This window comes from Opisthocomus hoazin, chromosome 2 (assembly GCF_030867145.1).
Source record: "Opisthocomus hoazin isolate bOpiHoa1 chromosome 2, bOpiHoa1.hap1, whole genome shotgun sequence".
NCBI classification, from domain to species: Eukaryota; Metazoa; Chordata; class Aves; order Opisthocomiformes; family Opisthocomidae; genus Opisthocomus; species Opisthocomus hoazin.
Window position 1 is genome coordinate 90,593,766 of NC_134415.1, and position 21,189 is coordinate 90,614,954.

General features: G+C 44.7%; 2 protein-coding genes across 3 annotated transcripts; both read right to left on the bottom strand.

The window, feature by feature from the left end:
• Positions 1 to 311: 311 nt before the first annotated feature.
• On the bottom strand, positions 312 to 10,509 carry C2H6orf163 (chromosome 2 C6orf163 homolog). The gene is given in 7 exon segments (XM_009939014.2): positions 312 to 363; positions 365 to 799; positions 2,231 to 2,433; positions 6,189 to 6,296; positions 6,851 to 6,945; positions 9,107 to 9,274; positions 10,446 to 10,509. Coding segments are annotated over 6 exon segments (1,041 nt in total). The 5' UTR covers positions 9,255 to 9,274; positions 10,446 to 10,509.
• A 1,133-nt stretch (positions 10,510 to 11,642) lies between these two features.
• Positions 11,643 to 14,988, bottom strand: SMIM8 (small integral membrane protein 8). 2 transcript variants are annotated; one of them, XM_075414405.1, is made up of 4 exons: positions 14,828 to 14,988; positions 13,668 to 13,809; positions 12,517 to 12,721; positions 11,643 to 11,729 (listed from the first exon to the last, which is right to left on the bottom strand). In XM_075414405.1, the coding sequence occupies exons 2-3, from the start codon at positions 13,785 to 13,787 to the stop codon at positions 12,563 to 12,565; spliced, it is 279 nt and encodes a 92-aa protein (XP_075270520.1). In that variant the 5' UTR covers positions 13,788 to 13,809; positions 14,828 to 14,988; the 3' UTR covers positions 11,643 to 11,729; positions 12,517 to 12,562. The 2 variants fall into 2 exon arrangements, with proteins under 2 accessions (XP_075270520.1, XP_075270519.1); XM_075414404.1 differs by lacking the exon at positions 11,643 to 11,729 and having other exon boundaries at positions 12,054 to 12,721; positions 14,828 to 14,986.
• Positions 14,989 to 21,189: the final 6,201 nt, after the last annotated feature.

Here is a 21,189-nt window from a genome sequence, read left to right on the forward strand (position 1 = left end):
TTCCACACCCAAGTATTCAGGAGCAGAGCCAACAGTCCTCACAGTCCAAGCACTGATGCTTAACTAAGTGACAGACTTTCTGATAGATTTTCAGATTTTTTCCTTCTCAGGAAGGACTTGGTGGGAAGCTCCTCAAGTGCTGCATGTTCCAACCTCTGTCCTAGCATTTGCAAAACAAAAATTAATGCATAATTTCCAAGCGTGGCTCATCACTTTGTTATTTAATATAGTGGTGGTTATTTTTCTCTGTATCGTTCAAACTGCACTCATGTAATTCAGTGAACAGAGATTAATTTATTTTTCAGCATCACCTATTTGTAGTTCTTTTCACCCATGGCAGTGAATCTCACTAGTTCTCTAATATTCCTTGTCACCGTCCTCTGCTTCTTCTGGGGTGTCCTTCTGCTCAAATGCTTTTCTGAATGGCAGAATAAAATCTGCTTGTCCAGGGGACAGGTCAGGAAATGTGGCATCAATATACTTTTGAAAAGCTTTTCTTGTTGCTTGTATTTCAGTTTCCAGGTGGTCCTTCCAATCTGTCATCTTTTCCAGTTTTTGCGTGAGAGTCTTTACCTGTTCTTCTGCTGCTTTCAGCATAACCATTACTTTTTCCAGCTCATCATGGTATAGTGTCTCTGCTTCTCTGAGCTGTTTTTCAATCTGAGTCTGATTCTCTTCTTGTGCGATAGTCATGGCAATATTAATCTCATGACATTTTTCTTTGTTTAATTGCTCTATATTCTTACGGTACAGTTCCTCAGCTAATATACTTTCTTCTTTGAGTTGCTCTAAGTGCTTGCTATTTAAAAAAAGAAAAAGAAGAAAAGATTTGTAGAGAACACCTGTTATTCAAGATTATTTAGAAAACTATTTGAATTATTAAAGATTATTTATAAAACATTTTAAGTCTATTCAGGTTCTTGTAAAATCTCTCTTATTCAAATATAAATATACATGAAATCAGAACTTGATGGAGGACCTCTGAAACAAAGTAGGGTCAAAGAAGGCCACTGATGATGCAGAGAAAGGCAGCTGCAGAAGATTCAATTTCTGCATATGTTGCATCCAGTGATAATTTAATGATGATTGCTTTCAAATGAAAAATATAAAAGATTTCTATTTCACTCTTCATTTAGGTCTCTCTTTGAGCTAGCACTTCAGTACACACTGGTTTTCAAATAGACTTTGAACAATTCTGCCCCCAAGTAAAAACACTGTCTTGAAGTGAAATGTAAGAACTGGTTTCTAGACTACAAATTCACCTGTGATTTTGTTTAAGTGGTACTAAGAACATCTTTGTGCTAGCATATCAGTAATAAAACATATAATTTATGTTATATAGTCAAAACATTATGGGTGCTATTCACCACAGCTGGCTCAGGGACACTTAAATAATAGCGCACCAGGCATCCATTAAGGTTACCAAGGCAAAGACTTCAACGCAGAAAAAACAATTTCTGCCCTCTCTTATTGCTTCCTCCACTTTGCTGGAGATATTTTTGCAGAACTCTGCTAACACGAGAAGTTAAGGAGACCAGCTAAGTTTATGCGGAATGTGATTTATCGTTGTGAGAAAGGGCATGTTTTAAAAGTGAAAATGAAAGTATTAAATAATGAATCAAAACTTCAGTGTGACTCTGTTCAGGAAAAAAAAAAAAAGCATGTTACAAAGGAACACACCTGAACTGATCTTTTCTTTGTGAAAGTGTAGTGTTATTCTCTTGTCCATGCTGTCAAAAAGTGAAATGTATTCTACTCTTAAGTGAGAGGGGTATGTTATTATTTTGACATCAAACCTGTTTAATTCACTGTGCTTAATCTATACAGGTAGAATCTCCTGCACCCTGTAGATCTCCATATGAACACATCTTTTTCGGTTTTGCATAGATGCCATTAACGGCACAACAGGCCCCCAAGATCTTTATTTCTGATAACTCCAAATCAGCCATAAAAAGCAAAACTTTCAGATCCTTGGTTAGATTTGTGATACTTGCTTTTAGGAACAAAATATGTTTTATTTCTACATGGACTATCCACAAGAGAGAGTGAGCCTGCAGCTCTTGCTGGTCACTTAACATTTCCAAATACGTTTTTTAATAAAGGGTCTACCGATCTTTTCCTAAGACCCGCACCTGAGCAACGGTAATGCAATTCTGCTCATTTTCTTTCGCAGAGCACGTTTGCCAGCCAAGTCAGGGGAAACAGAATCACAGAATCACACTAAGAGCACCTGTGCTGCCTGGCTGCTTCCTCCAGGGCTGCCTCCCTCTCCTGTTTCCTGGCTTCGGACACCGCTTGCGTCTTCTCCTGGGCACACTCCATGAGGACATGCTGAAGTCTGTGGGCCATGTGCTGCTCTGCAGCTTCAGCCTCTCTCTTCCGCTCATCCTCCATGTACCGCTGCATCTCTGCCTTCGCCTTCCTCACCTCTTCCTTAAGCAAAGTTACAAGTAGATGTAAGTAGCGACAACAACTTACTGTTCAGTTGTCTAATTTAAACAGACCCCAGCAAAGCCCAGCAGAACGGACTTCAGGAAAATATTACAGGGCAATTACAGTGACTTACTGTGGCATCATTCCACATCATCTATGTTTTCTATGTAATGTACAAAAAGTTCCCTGATACATTTTCTTCACAAGCCCACATGGCCAGTGGCATGTGAGATGGAGAAGAACCCTGGTCCTTGGTATGCTTGTCAGCAAGATATTGCTCAGGCTGATAAATAAAGGTATGACAACACTAATATTAGGTGGTCTGGATGGACATAGATATATCTGGAATCTCAGACAACTCAATACATACCAATATACCTCTTGTTACCATTATAGGCCATGCCAAACTTGTACCAAGCCTGACCATCCACGAAAGCAATCCAACCCACTTAACACGCTGCCCAGTGATCTGTGCTGCTTTGCCACTGTTAACGTTTTTTTCCAAGACTCTTGACAAGTGCATCATCTGTGGCAGTGGCAAGAAAATCTTGAGGAAAGCTCTGGCTGCTTAAATCTTGGTGGGCTTTCTAATGCAGGATGAGCAGTTACATGAGGTTTATCCTAAACCTTTCGCACACCCAACTATAAGGTCTGTATGTGGTAGATTTTCGTCGATACTGGTTGCTTGTCTACCGCTGATGAGTGGAGTGAGAAATAATAGGACCTGCCTACAAGCAGCCTAACTAAAGCCATTTGACCATTACTGGTGGTGGAACAGCCTCGTCACCATTGCTGTAAAACGCCATTCCTGAGGCTGCCAGCTAAAAGCAGTTGTCTTTGGCCTATCCCACACATAAGAACAGTTCAATCACTTCTATTCAGTGAGACATCTCATTGGCTGCCACCGTTTGCTTAGACAGACACTGAGTAAATTTTCTTCCACCACTTCTCCAATCTAGCTGCCAGTGAGCAGTTAGCTGACTGTTAAGACACCTCTTACAATGAACTGCAAGAAACACAAACCACTAAATCTAAACTATCTTGCAATTACTTTAGTTACATCCACCCAAGAGCGCTGAGTGATGGGGAGCTGGCCAAGCCACTCTCCATCATCTATCAACAGTCCTGGCTAACAGGAGAGGTCCCAGATGACTGGTGATTCGCCAATGTAACACCCATCTACAAGAAGGGCCGGAAGGAGGATCCTGGGAACTACAGGCCTGTCAGCCTGACATTGGTGCTGGGCAAGATTACGGTGCAGCTCATCCTGAGTGCGCTCACTGGGCATGTGAAGGACCACCAGGGGATCAGGCGCAGCCAGCATGGGTTCATGAAAGGCAGGTCCTGCTTGACCAACCTGATCTCCTTCTGTGACCAGGTGACCCAACTAGTGGATGAGGGAAAGGCTGTGTATGTTATCTACCTGGACTTCAGTAAGGCCTTTGACACTGTTGCCCACAGCATCCTTCTGGAGAAACTAGCTGCCCATGGTTTGGGTGGGTGTACTCTTCACTGGATAAAGAACTGGCTGAATGGCCAAGCCCAGAGAGTGGTGGTGAAAGGAGTTAAATCCAGCTGGTGGCCGGTCACAAGTGCTGTTCCCCAGGGCTCAGTTTTGGGTCCGGCCTTGTTTAACATCTTTATCAATGATCTGGATGAGGGGATCGAGTGCTCCCTCAGGAATTTTGCAGATGACACCAAGCTGGGTGGGAGTGTCAATCTGCTTGAGAGTAAGAAGGCTCTGCAGAGGGATCTGGACAGACTGGATTGATGGGCTAAGGCCAACTGTATGAGGTTCAACAAGGCCAAATCCTGGGTCCTGCACTTGGGTCACAACAACCCCATGCAACACTACAGGCTTGAGGAGGAGTGGCTGGAAAGCTGCCTGGCAGAAAAGGACCTTGGAGTGTTGGTTGACAGCCAGCTGGACATGAGCCAGCAGTGTGCCCAGGTGGCCAAGAAGGCCAACGGCATGCTGGCTTGTATCAGGAATGGTGTGGCCAGCAGGAGTAGGGAGGTTGATCGTGCCCCTGTACTCGGCACTGGTGAGGCTGCACCTGGAGTACTGTGTTCAGTTTTGGGCCCCTCACTACAAGAAGGACATTGAGGTGCTGGAGCGTGTGCAGAGAAGGGCAACGAGGCTGGTGAGATGTCCAGAGAACAAGTCCTATGAGGAGCAGCTGAGGGAGCTGGGGCTGTTTAGTCTGGAGAAGAGGAGGCTGAGGGGGGACCTTATTGCTCTCTACAACTACCTGAAAGGAGGTTGTAGTGAGGTGGGTGTTGGTCTCTTCTCCCAGGTAACTAGCGATAGGACGAGAGGCAATGGCCTCAAGTTGCATCAGGGGAGGTTTAGATTGGATATTAGGAAAAATTTCTTTACTGAGAGAGTGGTCAGGCATTGGAACAGGCTGCCCAGGGAGGTGGTGGAGTCCCCATCCTTGGAGGTGTTCAAAAAAGGTGTAGCTGTGGCACTTCGGGATATGGTTTAGTAGGAATGGTAGTGTTCGGTGGATGGTTGGCCTTGATGATCTTAGAGGTCTTTTCCAAGCTATGATTCTCTGATTCTATACATCTGCCTCTTCTTTTGTTTCAGCTGCAGAATTCTGTACCTGCTGCCTAGTCCTTGTTCACTGAAGCCAATGTTATCAGGACAAATCGTACATGTTCAAAGCCTGAGCACTCAGGTCTAACAAAGCTATGTAATAGTCTTATGGCAAGTAATTGAGTGGTTAGACATGAGGCACTAAGCTTCTGCCAACTATTGTTGGCAGATGCTATGACAGCAAAAGACAGAGCTCACTTGGAAAATGGCTCCAAAAAATGGATTTAATTCATCCAGAAACTTAAGACCACTGTAAACCTCCTTGCGTTTGCTCCTGCAATGCCAAGCACATTGCTTTGACTGCTTGCAGTATAAACAGATAGCTATTTAGAAACTTGTATAAAATAAAATACCAAAGCAAAACACTCCAGCAATTCTCTGTGTGCCTTTCATCTGCCAGTGGGAGGCTGCAAGACTAAGGATGACAGGTGTTAGACAGACTGCGTAGTGCCTGACTGAGAAGTGCTTGGATGCTCTAGCGGTAAAAAGCCCTGTGAAGCGGTCCAGAAGGCAGGAAGGCTCAGATCCAGCAAGCAGTTGCCTTCCTTTCCCTTAGCATATCTCTCTGTCTTTTCTCAGATATCCAAACAGTCACATACAGTATGTGCTAAGCATATATAGAAATTCAAAGCTACAGTTGGTGTGTTTCATTTAGGAATATACATATGCTGGCAGTTTTCCTTCTCCTCCACCCCGGTTAGGTTCAGTAAATCAGTTAAATACTTTTCTAGCTTTGATGGTCATAAAACTTCAGGACAGATTTAAAGTTAAGCCTGTATTTAACTGCTCTTAAGAAATGCACCTAATCAGGTTCAGTGGTTGGCTGAATCAAGGCCTGACAAGGAACTTTCAACAAAGTCCCCAAACTTAATTCAACAACAACAACAACAACAAAAGTTAAATGTGCTGAAAGTGAATTAAAAGTCCAGCTAGCTCAAGCTCACATCTCATCTAGCACAAAGCCAGTCATCTTTCAGGCCAAGTACTTCTGGCACTAGAGTTAAAATCTCAGATGAATGAAGGTCCTGGTTATGGCAAGTACTTAAAAAAAAAACCAATTTGGTTTTTACATAGAATAACATTCTTGGTTGCCAAACACATGGTTCTATCATTCTGGCTATTTCCACAGTAATGAAAGCAAACTGGTTCATACCTTTAATTCTGTTTGAAGTTTTTGTTTAAGGTCTTCTACAAATGCACGATGGTTAGCATCTGCCTCTTTGAGAGCTTTATCCACTGCATCTTCCCTGAGCATTTCAGCCTTTAAAACAAGTTATTATTTAAGTATAGCAGCTCACATTCTATTAATACCCTATTAAGATGAAGCAGAGGTTACATAATCAATAGATCTGTATTTTCTATTTAAGAAATCAGAGCAGGTTAAGTTTAAAACTAGATGGCAAAATACATTTTGGCCTGTTTGGCAATGTTATTGCAGTGATTCCTGTTAAAATGTGGCCACACAATAGCACTGAGCCACCCTGGTGTAACCACTGTAATACGTGTAACATAAAGGGCAGTTTCAGAATCTTACATAGCACTATGGGGAACTGCTTTAACAACTGATAACTTCTGTATGCTTTAGAGGACACTTTCAGACCAGATGTAAAGTTTGTTATTAATTCCAAGTATGCCATGTTGTGACCAGAACTGGAGAAATACATGCACACAGAGATCTGTAAACAAAGGATGAGCTGAAATTAATAACAGCTCTATAGCAGTGACCTCAAAGTTCTTTATTAACTGTCTTAATGCTATAGCAATTATTCCAAAGAATAACCATCGTTTAAATGACAGGAGCGTAATTTAATTTACCTGAGACCAAAGTTCAGCTTTCATTTTTTCAATGCGCTCTTGTGTCTCTGCCTCCTTCTTTTTATGTTGTTCTTGTTGAATGTCTGCTCCGATCTCTGCACAATCAACACAAGCAGTTCACGCACAGCAAACAACCATAGTGCAGAAACCTGTACCCCTGTCCTGATGCCTTTCCTTGGCTCCACAGCTGAATTAAAAATCAAAAGGCTAAAAACCACGCACCCTCATTTCATATACAGGAAAATACAATCATTATTGCTTGTGCAGTTCCGTGAATGTAATAGGAAGGTGCTGAACGCAACTCTCACCTTGTAGGCAAGGCTGCACAACAGGAGAGCATCATGGGTGGCCCTCCTGACTCCGTATCGTGATGGTCATCCACACAGCACCAGCAGTAGGTCAGTCCTCAGCTTTCTTGGGAATGATTTACCTGGTTCTGGCTGTGATCAGACCTCGTGGCAGCACGGGAAATGGCTTTGCTCTCTGTAGACACCACTGGCGAGACAGTGCCCTCTGTGGCTCCCTGTGCCCTCATGGTCTTCCAAGGCTTTCAGTGAGGTCTCTTGCCGAGACACTCTCAGATGCCTTCATGTCACTTTAGGGGCACACAATAAATATTCTCAGGAGAGCAGGATATGGCAGAAAATCCCCCCTGTTTGGAACAGAGCATGCGTATACAGAGCAATCCCCCTGTCTGTAGGGCTGCTGCGTCTGCCCTGGGCCCAAGGAAGGCCAAGCGCAGTGCTGCAGGAGCACAGCTCACCCCTCCTAGCAAGGGGGAGCGAAGCAGCGTGGAGGTGAGCCACCCCGCTTCACGGGGCCTAGGCCAGGGTCGTTGCCTTTAGCAACGTGGATGGGGTCCAAGTAAAATGCGAGCATCACCATCTCCTCCTGTGGACATGCTGTGAAAAAAAATAGGTAACCCTGCTAACTCATCTGAGACACTGGTCTTCAGCACCAAGGATTGCCCAGAAGGAGAGAAGCCAATGCAGAGGTAGGTGGATAAAGATGTCTTTCTGCAACTCAAAACTCCCCCCTGCCCCATGCAAAAGTGAGATTTCAGATCCTCCTCCTCCACCTTTCCTACTCAGTACCAAGCCTGGACGTTGCTTTGGATCCCATTCTCCCTGCTCAGCAGGGCCAAAAAGTCACATTTTGCTAGGTTGTTAGGAAAATGAAAAAGGAATAGAGCTACAGGAGATCTAGCTTTCACACAGTCACTGGAGGATTAAGTCTCCGTCTTTCACTCCAGACGTCTTCCCCACTCCACATGGGTGGGCAGTCCTCTCATGGGGCTAACACTGAGTACATGGAAAACAGTGGCAGGATGGGACGAAGGGGTCAACTGACCTAAATCAGCAAAACAGAAGTCCAACAGTGCACAAATCTTAGCAACAACCATGTTGTGCTCTGACTGCATAGCTTCTCCCCAGTCCATTATATTAAGCAGTAAAGAGAAAATAATTTTAAGAGACTTTCTGTGGCCTTCTGGATCTGCTTTACGCTGTGTGTGTCAATGCAGGGCTGAAACCTCGTGTTCTGAGACACACATGGCACTCACCCTGCTGCCAGGGCTCTCAGTACACTGATAATCCCAAGCACACTCCTCTTCACATTCCAAGTTATTTAAAGTGCACAACATGATTTCCACAAAACTTTACACAGCTGATCAGAAACCCCTATGACAATTAGGAGTAGCACATAGAGATACTTCAGATTCTTGCTAGATCCTCAAACATATGAGTGCTACCACACACTTTCCTTCATCGTTGAGGCTATGGCTGTGGTATGTCAAAAAAAATCAGACCTCGAGAGGCTCTATAGAGCCTCAGTCTGAGGTCAGCAGCCAGAACCAGGTATAAGAAGGTAGGATTCAGGATAAAACATCCCAGCTGTGTCCTGTTGAAGGATGAGGGGATGATCTTTGCAAATGTTAAATCAGGCACAGTTACTCCCAAACTACTTGAGCCTTAGAAAACATTTGCTAACGGTCTTGCAGCCAATTCTTCTTTGCACTTCATTATGCCCAAATCTGAATGCCTTCATGCACCTCAGGATGGCTGACCCTGTGTTGCCCCCACCCTGCCCCCCCTCCTCCCAAATTTGGTGGATTTATTATATTCAGAAAGTAAATGCAGTTCTTTCTTACCAACATGTGAATTGCCTTCATGACCGTCAAGATCAGATGGATACAACAGCTCTTGGAGCTTTCCTAAATCTCAGATTGCGAGGAAATGATTTCAGAAACAAACTTACCCAGTATATCGCGATGCGTGTAATACCGCGTTCTGAAAGGCTTGTACTCCCGAATCTGATCAAAAGTAGCGTTGGAAGGTGGTGGTGGTATTATTTTTGAACACACAGCACAATAAACAAAGGAGTCTAAATCTGGACTTCTGATCATTGTGGTACACTAGTATTTTCCTGTAATAGTTACCAAAATGTCAGAACTCTATTCCTGATGGATCTCTTGCTCACAGGCAGAACGCTTGTTGCTGCTACAGAAAACACGCAAGCTGGTGAAGAGAGAAGAATCATTGACCATTACTTTTTACCACATTAGCCTTCAGATTAGGATTCACGCATGCTGACAACTCAGCAGCAGCTGCAGGCAGATGATGAGGGAGGGTGGTAGGAAGCAACCCGTCCAGCCTTCATACAGTTCCCTACATAGCAACTGTTACCAGGCAGGGCTGGCTTTGCTCACAAAAACTAACTTTCCCTGGTAACGGTTAAGAGGTCTCACAGCAGGCTTTGCCTTTTTAATGCCTTTTTTCGTTGTTGAATGTCAACAATTCCTACTCAAACCACGTAGTCTAAGGAGATTTTAGGAGCAGTACAATAGCTACTGTTTCAGATATTTGAATCATAGCATTTTGCTACTGTTCTTGGTAAAGATGTAAAAGTCTGGCGAAAACCTGAACAAGCCCTGGAAATCATTCTGACTTACGTTTCCTGTCAAGCCAGCTATCATCCCTTGTAGATAATTATTACTATATTGAAGATGAGATTCAGAAAAATGGAACAAAAGAAATTGTATTGCTGCTGTTTGCTCTCCCTCCAGATGCATAAGGGGAGCGGTCCTTTCAGAGCTGAGCGAACAAATTTTGTTACCGATGTTGTGTTTGGGTGGGGTTTTTTTCCCTTTAATCTGTATACACACATCGTTTTTATGTCTGTAAATCAGATACTTAAACCAGCAAATGCCAGTATTGATACTATAACACCTATTAATTTACTACATTCTTCTCTGTATTTACAATGTTCTATCTCCTTTTTTATATATAATTTTTGTAGCATTAAAAGAGTTACCTGCACAGCAGCTACCACAAATAAACACAGAGAAGCTCCTTAAAAATAAAGACAAGTCCAAATACTCGTTCTTCCTTCAGCCTGGGCAGTTCTAAACTAACCTGGTTAACAGGACTTTACTCCATGCAACAGGCAAGAGGCCCCATCTCAGACTTTTCTATGAAGTGCGACTGGCATGTGCATCGCCCAGACCCCGCTCAGGTCAGTCCCACACCCTTATCTTACACCCCCCCCCACACACCCTGCTTCCTTTCCCCCCAGTAACTTCCAGATCCATACTCACTTCACGAAAGATAATTCAAGATTTTGAGAACCCAAATCCTGCATTACTTGAAAATGAGAGACTGGGCTTTCTCAGTTCAAATCACCTGCAGGCATAAGGATCAAAGTGTGTATTTTAAAAGCCTGCAGAAAAAGAGGATAAAATGTTTACTGTAGCACTGGTTTGGGAATAATTTAGTCAAATTCACGCAAACATACAAGACTCATGCATTTTAATGAACTGAAGAAAGCTAAAATCCTGAGTGACCCTTTTTAAAAGAAGAGATTAATTCTACAGGTCCATCACGCCCTATCAAACACAACATATTCCACAGGATATGCGCAGTATGTGACAGTTCTGAATATCTAATCAGTTCACTTGGAAATTCCTTCACTAATCAAAAGGCAAGTAGTTTCCTCATCTGCAAGATTTTGGATTGCTGTTTTGAGGCAGCTAGGCTCACAGAAGGGAATATGCTTTTAAAGGCTGTAAAAATGCTATTTTTTTATAGTTTCATCAAAGGTAGAGCTCACTTCACTTCTCAGGAAGGAGGTAACCAAAGCAACGCCCAGCTGAATTTAGGATACAGGTAACTACAAAACATGGATAGGAGGAAAATCACAGGTTCAAAATGAAGGGTTTAGAAGCAGATGCAGAGAAATCCCACCGAGCAAAGGCTGTCCAGCAAGGCAGTCCATCACCTTTTTTATCTTCCGTAACAAAATCTTCTGATAACCAAACCCAAAGCATTCCCAGAGCGGCAAAGTAGATGTCCTTCACATGTTCTTGCTTCTTTGGTCTGACAGAAGCCACCTTGGCCAGAAGGGAGTTAACAAAGAGGTCTCTCAGTTTCTTCGGAGCCCTTGATGGGGCTGCAGATATGAGGAGCGGAGTTCAAATGCCACCAGAACATTCATAAGGGCACGGCCTGGCATGCGCCCTCCCACCAGGTGTTCTGGAGTTTGGTTAATGGGATACCGCCTAGGAAATGACAGGCACACAGACGTAGCTGGAGACGCTCACAGGAGAAGGCCTCAGCGCTGGAACAGGGACGTACCCACCTGTACGGTTTGCTTGAGGTAAAGGCTCGCAGGCGACCAGCTCATGTGCTAAGGAAACGCCGCTACGCCCACCCGCCCTCCAGCCACACTCGCAGCGGCACCAACCAGCACCCTGCCGAGGGCCACCTCCAACCCACGCGCAGGGCTGCGCGGCAAGACCGGGCTTGTTCAGGTTGATGCGTTCTTTTTTCTGTAAGCTCCTGTTGATTTTAGACTTTCCATTCCTTATTTTGAGCTCAGTAACCTACAATAAATTAATGTTATGTAATGTACTTTGCAATACAGAGAAATTTAATTTTTGAATGCAGCTTAAATAATCTAGTCCTGCTGACTAATCAACAACAGCCCACAAGCTCTGGCTAACCTGGAGCGACTGGCAAGCTGATACTGGTATGTTCACTGATCCGCTGTCTCACGCCAAACAGGAGAAGCAAGGGCTGAGTTCTTCCTGCCTTTCTCCTGGGAGAAGCACTCGCTTCACCTTCTCCCCTATCTAGCTACTGATTTTTTGGTTTTTTTTCCATTTGTAAGGAAGAGTGTATTAGCATCCAAAGAATATTTTGGCCAGTATTTTAAAGTCCTTTATTAAATAAAACCCTTCAGTGACTACTTTATGAGATCTTTCTTGCCTTAAAATTATTTTACTTGCACCACTGTTATCAACTTTCAACAGACCAAGAGATCAACTTTTTCTTTTCACACACAACACATTATGACTTCCGTTTAAAAAAATAAGAGACAAACGTGTGTCTTCACTTAGTCAAAGCAAAGAGAGAAGTAAGCTGAACTGTCATTTAAATTTCTAAGGCTTGTACCAGTCTCAGCTGCATGTCCAAGTGAACTGTATATCTTCTGACATACTGTGGAGGTCGCAGACAACAATTCTTAAAATCACTTTTATGTTTGTATATAGCTTAATTGAAATTTCTTTGTACAGGCACAGCATTTTATAAAGCCGCTTAAATTGGATTAAATAGGAAGAGAGACATTTATCCATTACATTAACGGACAGGGAAAAAAATAGTAGTTGCCTTGAAAAGTTCTGCAACTGATTTGCTGATTTCCTTCCTTACGTTGTCAGTCCCACTTGGAAGTTTTCCTCCTCATGTACCTGGACCCCTCACTGTCGATTGCTTCATAAAGGTCTTTTTTATTCTCTACTGTTGCATGCAAATAACCAAGGTAGGCCACACAGAGGCTAATTGCTATGAGTCCAAATGCCATCACAGGTTTGTTCTGAACAAAAAAAAAAAAAAGAAAACTGTACACATTTTTAGTCAAAATATTTTTCATTCATCACAGTTACATTCTTCAACCTTACCTTAGAAAGCAAACAGTAAACTATGGTGATATTTACAAAAATCACCACTGCCTTCTTGCAGACTGATCCAAATAACTTTAATAGGCAGCAAGATGGGAGACCTGATTTTCTGATAGCAAAAGGAATTCCCTATGAAAATGACCACTCTCATCGCATTGCCCAATGCTCTGTGTTTTGCTGCTCACAAATGCTGCTCAAGCATGAATAAACAGACCAAAATCAACTGCTAAAGGTAACTAATATAAACTTCTAACGGAATTTATCTGGATATACTACTGGGACTACATACCCTGCTCTTGCCAAGCAACCGTGATCATATTCCTCTAAAACAGACCATGTATTATCATCACAACATCTACTTCTATTGTATGCACAAAATCTCATCCAGTCTTGCTGGGTTCTCCTGGTGTAAATAAAACCTGAGTATCATCAACTTAATTACAAAAGCAAGAAAAAGAAAAATCAATAATACTGAACAGGTATCAAAAATCCACTCCTTTCACATCAAAAAGCTTGCATTTTATGACTTGTTCCCTTTTAAATACTAAAAAGAACTCCTATTACTTGACCTGTCAAATTACATTGGTAATACGCCTGTAAACAGTCTTTCTGAAAGCAGCTTCGCTAGGTACAGAAGAATCAGAAAATCTAACAGTGAAATAAAAGCTGAAATAAAAAATGTTGCGTTCCTGGCTCTTAAAAATCAAGAGCGGAAAAAAGGTAAAAATATTTTTAGTTACATTACCAAGTGGTTCGCATAACAAGAGGTGGTCATATCATGCACACAGAATTGAGATGATTATGTTAAAGCAACTGTGTCTCTCCAAGCATATTTAGTTTCTCTCAGAATGAGCCTCTTACAGGTTTAATGAAAAGCTCTGGGTTCACAGCTCGGAAGAGCGTAGTTGTTCGAACACTCCTCAGTCCTGGTTTTCTCTCTTTGGGTGTTTCATTTTCATTTGGATGCTTGGTAGAAGACATTTTAATTAACGTTGAATACTTCCTAAAAACAGAATGAAAAATAAATGTCGTTTTTACAAAAATCTGAAAGAACTACATTCACTGAATAGTTCACACTCAGCTGATCTTCTCACAGCTTGATTTTTAGTTTGTGTACATATTAACGACTGCCTTTGGCGTTACCTAACATTCCCAGCTTAACCACACTGATTTTCAATCCTGTCAATTCTGTGCATGCCAAATTGTGGAGATGCACATCTTTATATAGCAAAGATAAGCCTCCTCGTAACGGGCTTGGGTTTTTTTACTGGCCCTTGGCTAATGCTTTAGCTACCTGTGGATCAAGTAGCAGTCTTCAGACCACTGGCTAAAAAGGCCAAGCCAGGACATTTTATTTCTTTTCCCTAACCTTACAGGTGACAGGACTGCCCACACCCCACTGCAGTGCGGTGGCTCCATCCACCTGCCCCAGCAGCCCTAGGACTCAGGTCTCACTTCTACACGCAAGGGGCAGGTCACCTGCAAGATGCCACCTGAGGAAGGTGAACACAACACACCCTCGGGTAACCCTGCTCACTGAGGGGCAGGGGAGACATGGTGCTGAGGACCCCCCTGCCCCGCAGCTTACACAAGCGGAGCCCGTGGGCACGATTCACAAACTCAACCCAGCCGCGGCCCCGGGGCCGCCTCCCGCAGGGCCCCAGGCACAGCGGGAAGGTCAGGGCGGCGGGGAGGCCGCCTAAAAGCGGCCACACGGGCACAGGGCGGCACAGCGCCGGTCCGTACGTGAGGCGCTACCCCCGCACCTGCTCCCGAGCACCACAAACCGCGAGGGCAAGGCCAGAAACCTCCGCCCGGGCGGTGAGGGGGCTCCGGACGACACTGCCGGCTTTGGGCCGGGGACGAAGGGGGCAGTTCCCCAGAGGAAAAGCCCCGGACGTAACGAGCACGGCCGGGCCGCCGCCACCATGCTCCAACAGCGCCTCAGCGAGCAGACGGCGACCATTACCGCCGCGCACACCCCCTCACACCAATCGCCCCCCTCCCCCGCCGCTACTCACCCCGCGCCGCCAACGGGGCCTCCCCGAGACGGAAAGGGGACGGGGCGCAGCAACGCCTGAGCGCTTGCGCCCCCTCCTGGGCGGAGGCCGCCGGCACGGGCGGGAGGAGAGCGGCCGGGCCCCGCCCCACCCGTCCACTCAGGCCGCCGGCGGAGCGGAGCCGGGATGGGCGTGTGCGGTGTGCGTCCTCCTCGCGCGGGGTTCTGGGTTTGCCTCCCCGAGCACAGCTGCAGATAATGAGCGGGAGGTGGGGGAAGAAGCTGGCCGGGTCGGAGGAGGAGCACTTCAGCGCTGAGCCGCCCCTCAGCGCCTGGGAGCGGGCGTCGGCCGGCGGGCGTTGGCCCCGATAACGGCCGGGTCCCGGTAATTCCCTGCAAAGATCCCCAGAGCTGCACGAGACTCGTCCGGTCGGTGCAAATCTTGGTGCTCAGGCTAACAGCAATTACATTTTCGACGCAGGAGATGGAAAAAGAGGAGCGGTGAGATTCCCCTGCCTGCGGATCCCGAGGGCCGGGGTCGGGAAGGGGTGTTTCAGGCAGAGATGCCCCTCTGGAAGCGCAGTTGTGTGGGCACAAGAATACGCTGCCATTCAAGCATCCAGTTTCTGGTATTTACACGTGGACTCAAGATTTCAGGCGTCTGGAAACTCCTTGTTACGTAAATGCAGCTTTGAGGCGGTGTTTTGTTTTCTATTATTTGTAAACAGTAAAATTAATAAAATTACCCGGAGTCCCAAGGAGACAAAGCCCATGGCAACGGCATCTGCCTGCTTGTGCCTCCTTTGCTGCTGCTGCTGACTTCGATGCCATTTCAGCCGTGTTAGAAAGAAGGGTAGAAACTTCAAACCCGTTAAAAGCAATACCTGGGGGGTAGGGAGAGACCCAGACCAGTGCTCCCCTAGGTAGCAGGCGGGCAGAACTGAGATGTGATGGATAATCTTACAGAGATTTAGCTGCAGCCAGCACGTACGTAGTTCTGGACTGGCCAGCCCCAGCTCACGCTTCCCCGCATCTGGAGGCTGTGTGAGTGGATTTCAGTTACTGAGCATCTGGTTATTGCAGCCGTGGAGGCAGAGGGGGACAAACATACGTGTAGCAGTATCCAGGCTCTCAGAACCACTTGCTCCATGTTTTATTTTGCTATAATAAAACTGCATGATTTTTTTTTTTTTTTTAAAGACGGCAGAGTAATAGGGTATTGCAGGTTAACTTGTCTCTTCCAAATTCAGGAGTATCTAAAGAATTTTTTTTTGCTGTGTGTAAATATCATGAGGTGAGAAAAAACAGGGAAATAAGTTTTGGTGTCAAGAGAGGACTGAGTGGTATGTCTGGGTTTTGTGTCAACATTTAATTCACAACATACCATCTGGTAATGTGGTACTTATTGTTTTGGTAGCAGATGCCACACAGATGATTTTGTTTGGAAACCATTGAGTAGAAAGTCAGGTTTGAGTGAAGGTTGCTGCTCTTGTTTGTTTTCATGTTTGTGTAACTGAAAGAAGCTGATAGAAGTCTTTTTTTCCATGAGCCTTCATTTTTGGGAAGGTAGCTTGGTTTTCTTGAGGGAAGGGGGAGTTTTTGCTGTACTGTAGGAGACATTCCACATACAGCTCCCAAGTAACTGACACATTGTATATGGGAATGCAAAACTTTACACCAGCACTCGGAGAAGTGCACTCGCCTGTCAGCACGTGCATGCCTTCCCAGCAGTTACTGTCATTAATTGACCCCATCCACGCAGATAAAAATTCTGACCCAAAGTCAGCCAGCGTCATGATGGTATTTTCCTGGTCGTGGTAGGATGGGTTTATGCCAGAACGTAGGTTTGTGCCTGATAATGGTGGTTAGGATTGTTAGACCGCTGCTAGTTCTCTAGCCTCTTTCCTACAAAGGACAGGCGAGTCGCAGACATCATTGATGGAGGAAGAAATCTTACACCGTACAAAGAACACTGTCGGCTGGAGAGAAAATATTCTCTGTATGGAGAGTTGTGGGATAAGGCTTTATGCACAGAAAGAGAAGCAGCAGAGAGGGACGCAGAAATCGGGTTGGGTGAGTGCTGGTACTCAGCCTACATTGAGCAGGTGCCAACTATCTAGATTAAGTCTGCAACAGAAAAAGCTGGGACTGCTTGCCATTTCTAGTTTTGATTTATGACTGTGGGAACATGCCTTGTTTGATCCTTAATGTGAATATTATGTTGCTATCATCTGACCCAACAGGATGTTGAAATGCTCAATCCATCAAGGCTTCTGAAGTTGTCTGGCATCTTTTTATAGAAAAGACTCTATAAAGGGTAGAACTGTAAACATCTGTGGTATTTCTGAGTCACCCATCCTCTTAATATCTGAGTATCTCTCACAAAAAGTAACCATGCAAAAAACCCCCTTCCTTTACAAAACCTGAGGCTGCTGCTGAGATTTATTTCCCCTTTAAATAAATTCCTTTGGGGTTCCACATTCGGTGTTGTGCTGTAGTCGTAGCCATTCAGAACTTCATCACAGTTTCTGCTTTCCTTGAGGCTGGCACCCCCTTCTCGTTCGGGCTGCAGCAGAGCCTCTGCGGGGAGCAGAGCGGGTCGGACGCTGTGTCCCGCAGCCGTCGTTAGCGTGCGATAGCCAGCCCGATGCGGGCCGGGGAGCAGCCGCGTGCCTCCCCGCCTTTGCTGGTTCACCTCGCAGATCCTGCTTGTTTCAAGTACCGAGCAAGAACAGAGCTTCACACTGTCTTCAAAATGAAGATAGGATGCCCCAAGCTACTGATAAGCTTCTCCCTGCTTTAGAGACACACAGTTACAGAGCTAATGGCGAGGGGAACAATTACGTTCACCGAGGCATGTGAAACAGCACTGCCAGATTAGGGACAGAAACGCAGCAGAAGAAACAAGCAGATCTGCAGCTCGACAATGGTGACATGGAGAGCTTTCTGTGTGGTTGTTGCTCAGCTTGTGTCTGTCTCAAGAGCCCTTATGCTGCTTTTCAGCTGCTATTGCTCGTTTGTATCGTTCCCGTTGAAAGAATGCAGTGTTTTCAGACAGCAGCATGCAGAGGTTGGGACCTGACCACTCACCATCCGAAACAGTTTTAAGGCAATATGCATTTTAATAACAAAAATCTGCTAGAGTGAATCTTCTGTCTTTCATAACATTACGTGTATGTCTTCTGTAACACTTGTTAGCCGGCTGCGTCTCTGAGAGACAGAGACAAACAAATCACCCAGCCGTGCTTTCCAGCGAAGATTAAAGCAATTGTTACTCTTCAAATACTGAGCAAGCTTATAAATCTTTTTAACTGAGTTCGGTATGGAAGGGGAAAGGCACTCTGAGTCTGCTTTCATTAATGAGTAGGCAAATTGTTTCTGACTGGGAACAGAATGGTAAAACCGAAAGCACCCCCTCTGGAAAGAAAAGGCTAGTTTCTACCGAAAAGGAAGAGCAGAGAAATATGTGCAGCACTGAATTTGCTCACTGCAACAATACACAGGCAGATACCTCAGAGTGGGGTTTAAAGACAAACTTGACCTAATCTCCGACTGTACCTCCAAAAAAGGAGGGGCCAAGGGGAGACCTGTTTCCGCTTGTGTTTGCTGTGGCTTTCCTTGCATGAGGACTCAGAATTGCTCAGCCTTGGAGTACGCCAGTTTTGCTCCCTGGTCCAGCTGAAAACGGACATTGCCAGAAAAGAAAAAATGAAGAACAAAGTTTATTTTTCATTTGGGTGGGTGAGTCAGTCTGCTGTAAGCAGGGCAGTGCAGCTGGGAAGGCAGCTGGAAGTGGGGGCACGGACCAGGACGAACCTCTGCCTGCAACACCAGCGTTCCCAATTAGCTAAGCTGTGAGAAGCTGAAATTCTTCAGCTACTGCCCTCTCTGATCTAGGCACCCTTCAGATCTCCGGCAGGGAACACAGCTCCTAGGCAGACTCCAGAGGGTAGGAGTTTCACAGGTTTAATGGAGTCAACTCCGTAGTAAGGGTCTCTGACATTCTGTAATCTGATTTTCTGCACCTTACAGTTGTCTTTTGATACATAAATACCACCACATAATGAAATACAGTAGAGACTGGCAGTGACTAACATTTACATACTAGATACGATGGGGATATAGCTGTGGGTGTCATAAAGACGCTTAAACAGCTTTGACATTTCAGTGACGAGATTGTAACCACACAGTTCCAATTAATAAAAAATGGTCTGTTGGGGCTTTTTTCTTTTCCGTCTCTGTAGGACAGTTACAATTGTTCAGATGCCTTTAATGCCGTAATAAAGTTTAGATTTAAAGTTAAATTTTTGCTTTCTCAGTACTACTGAGAATCACAATATTCCTACAGTGATTTTGGCTTTTGGATTACTGATGTGAACTGAACCTTGTTCGGCTGGCCGTGGCTTTTGCCAGGCACCGAGCGGCAGAACTGGGAGGAAGGCTCTGCGCTGCCTGCAGTCCAGCTCCAAGCTCCGGCACCTTCAACCACCCTCTGGAGGCATCGGCTTCTCTGGGGACAGTACCAAGGTCCTGATTCAGGCACATGTGTTATGCTGTGTGGTACCCTCCTCGCCGTAAAACTACTGAACATTCACATATGATTCCCAGATAAAAGCCACAGTAAGTTTAAGCCAAGTAAATTAATTATACTGTGAATAAATTATACCATGAAGAATTCAGCTAAGAGGCAAAGAGTTCAGTCTTTCTGATTTTTTTGTAATGTTACTCAGCGGTATAGCAACATCCCAGGAAAAAATGACCGCCAAAGCACTGATGCTTGATAAGATGCATAAGGCAGGACATAAACACTCCGTTGCTTAGTTATTAAAGTTAAAGTTATGGGCTTTCAGGTAGGGAGTGGCTCAGCTGCCTAGTCCAGTGTGGGAACTGATTAGCATGTACAGTAACCAAACACATTTTAATAACAAAAACCAGGCTTCAGTGCTTAGGAAAACCACTGTGATTTAAAATTTTGATAGAAACATCCGTCTGAACATTAGTGTATTTTTAGGAGTAATGTGTGCCTAAGAGAATATTTACCAGACAATTCACTTGCCCAAGAGAACCTGAAATACAAATCTGACATAAAATGTCAAAGAGCATGCAGGGTAGGAGGTAAGGCTCTTAGGTCAGTTATATGACTTCAGAAAGTTACTGTAATTCCATAGAGAGGTCTCAAGTTCTTCACATGGACAAAGTTCTTCTGAAAAAAATTCATAGCCATACTATGAAGGGGTACTAAGAGTCAAGAAGTATTTCATGAAGGCCTTTCTTGCTCTTTCCATATTGCAGCAAAGTTAATATCGAAGAGAGAGCATAAGATGGAAGAGATGAAAGTTAGTAATAAAGCAGCATCTGAAATGGGGAGCCAGCCGGATCCTCCAGGTCATCCCTGTCGGAATGGCGTATGGAAGGCAGGCTCTTCGCAGGGAGTCTCCTGCGTGTGTTCATGCAATGTTGACTTGGTCAAGTGACGTCTTGGCCACAAGTGCACAGGCTACACGTGTCTCACGGGCTGCCACTGATCACTGCCCGCTGCTTTGGACGGCCCAGTGCGCGTGTCTTCAGGTTGTGCTGTCGCTAACGTGAAAGCACGAAGCCTGCAGCATCAGAGCAGCTGCCGACAAACACTCAAAAGATGCAGATGAGGCCTGCGGCTTTAAACAAACGCCGTAGTTTCCTGGTATCTTTCTGATGATAGGACACACATTATGGTTCTGGTTTGAACACTGTGCCAGGAGAGGTGATCAGGTTTCACTCGTTTAGTTTATATTACCTAGGAGACGAGCAGTTTCCATTTTGAAGGCTTAAAGCAGTAACTCCCTTGCTTGGAAATGAATCACTGATTGTTAATGCCGCTAGAAAGCTGGGGTCCAGCTGCAATCATTCACTGTGACGCAGGTAAGTTAGAATTACTTGTTATAAAATATAGTTATAAAATGTAGTTTTACCAAATCAAACAGGCTTGATAATAGCCTCGTGAAAGTGTCCCATCAGTCAGCATAAAGTACAGGTATAATCCTCTTTTCATTGCGCTATTGCAGTACTTTATAATGACTGAAGAGTTACAAACTGTAGTGTGGCCATTGACCATCGCTTGTTCAAGTGGAAATCTTTTGACTTTGTCAATTCATATTTTTTGGCAGTTGACTAAAGCATTACAACAGTAGCGTGAATGAGGCAGTGACATTTATTAATGTTGAAGGCACTTTGTTGCAGAGGGACTTTTTGTTTACAGCAGGAGAGCATGGGAGAGATGGGTTATGTTTGGCACAAAGGTGATGAGAAATGCAGTAGCAGTTGTGTAGGCAAAATACAGACATCACAACTTCAAAAAAATGAAGTCATTTGGGCTACTTCTGAGCTTAATTTTTTTTAATTACA

Coding starts and splice junctions, on each gene's coding strand:
- SMIM8 (XM_075414405.1), bottom strand. CDS start 13,787: ATGTCTTCTACCAAGCATCCAAATGAAAATGAAACACCCAAAGAGAGA. Junction 12,722..13,667: donor CAGAGCTTTTCATTAAACCT/GTAAGAGGCTCA, acceptor TTTTTTGTTCAG/AACAAACCTGTGATGGCATT.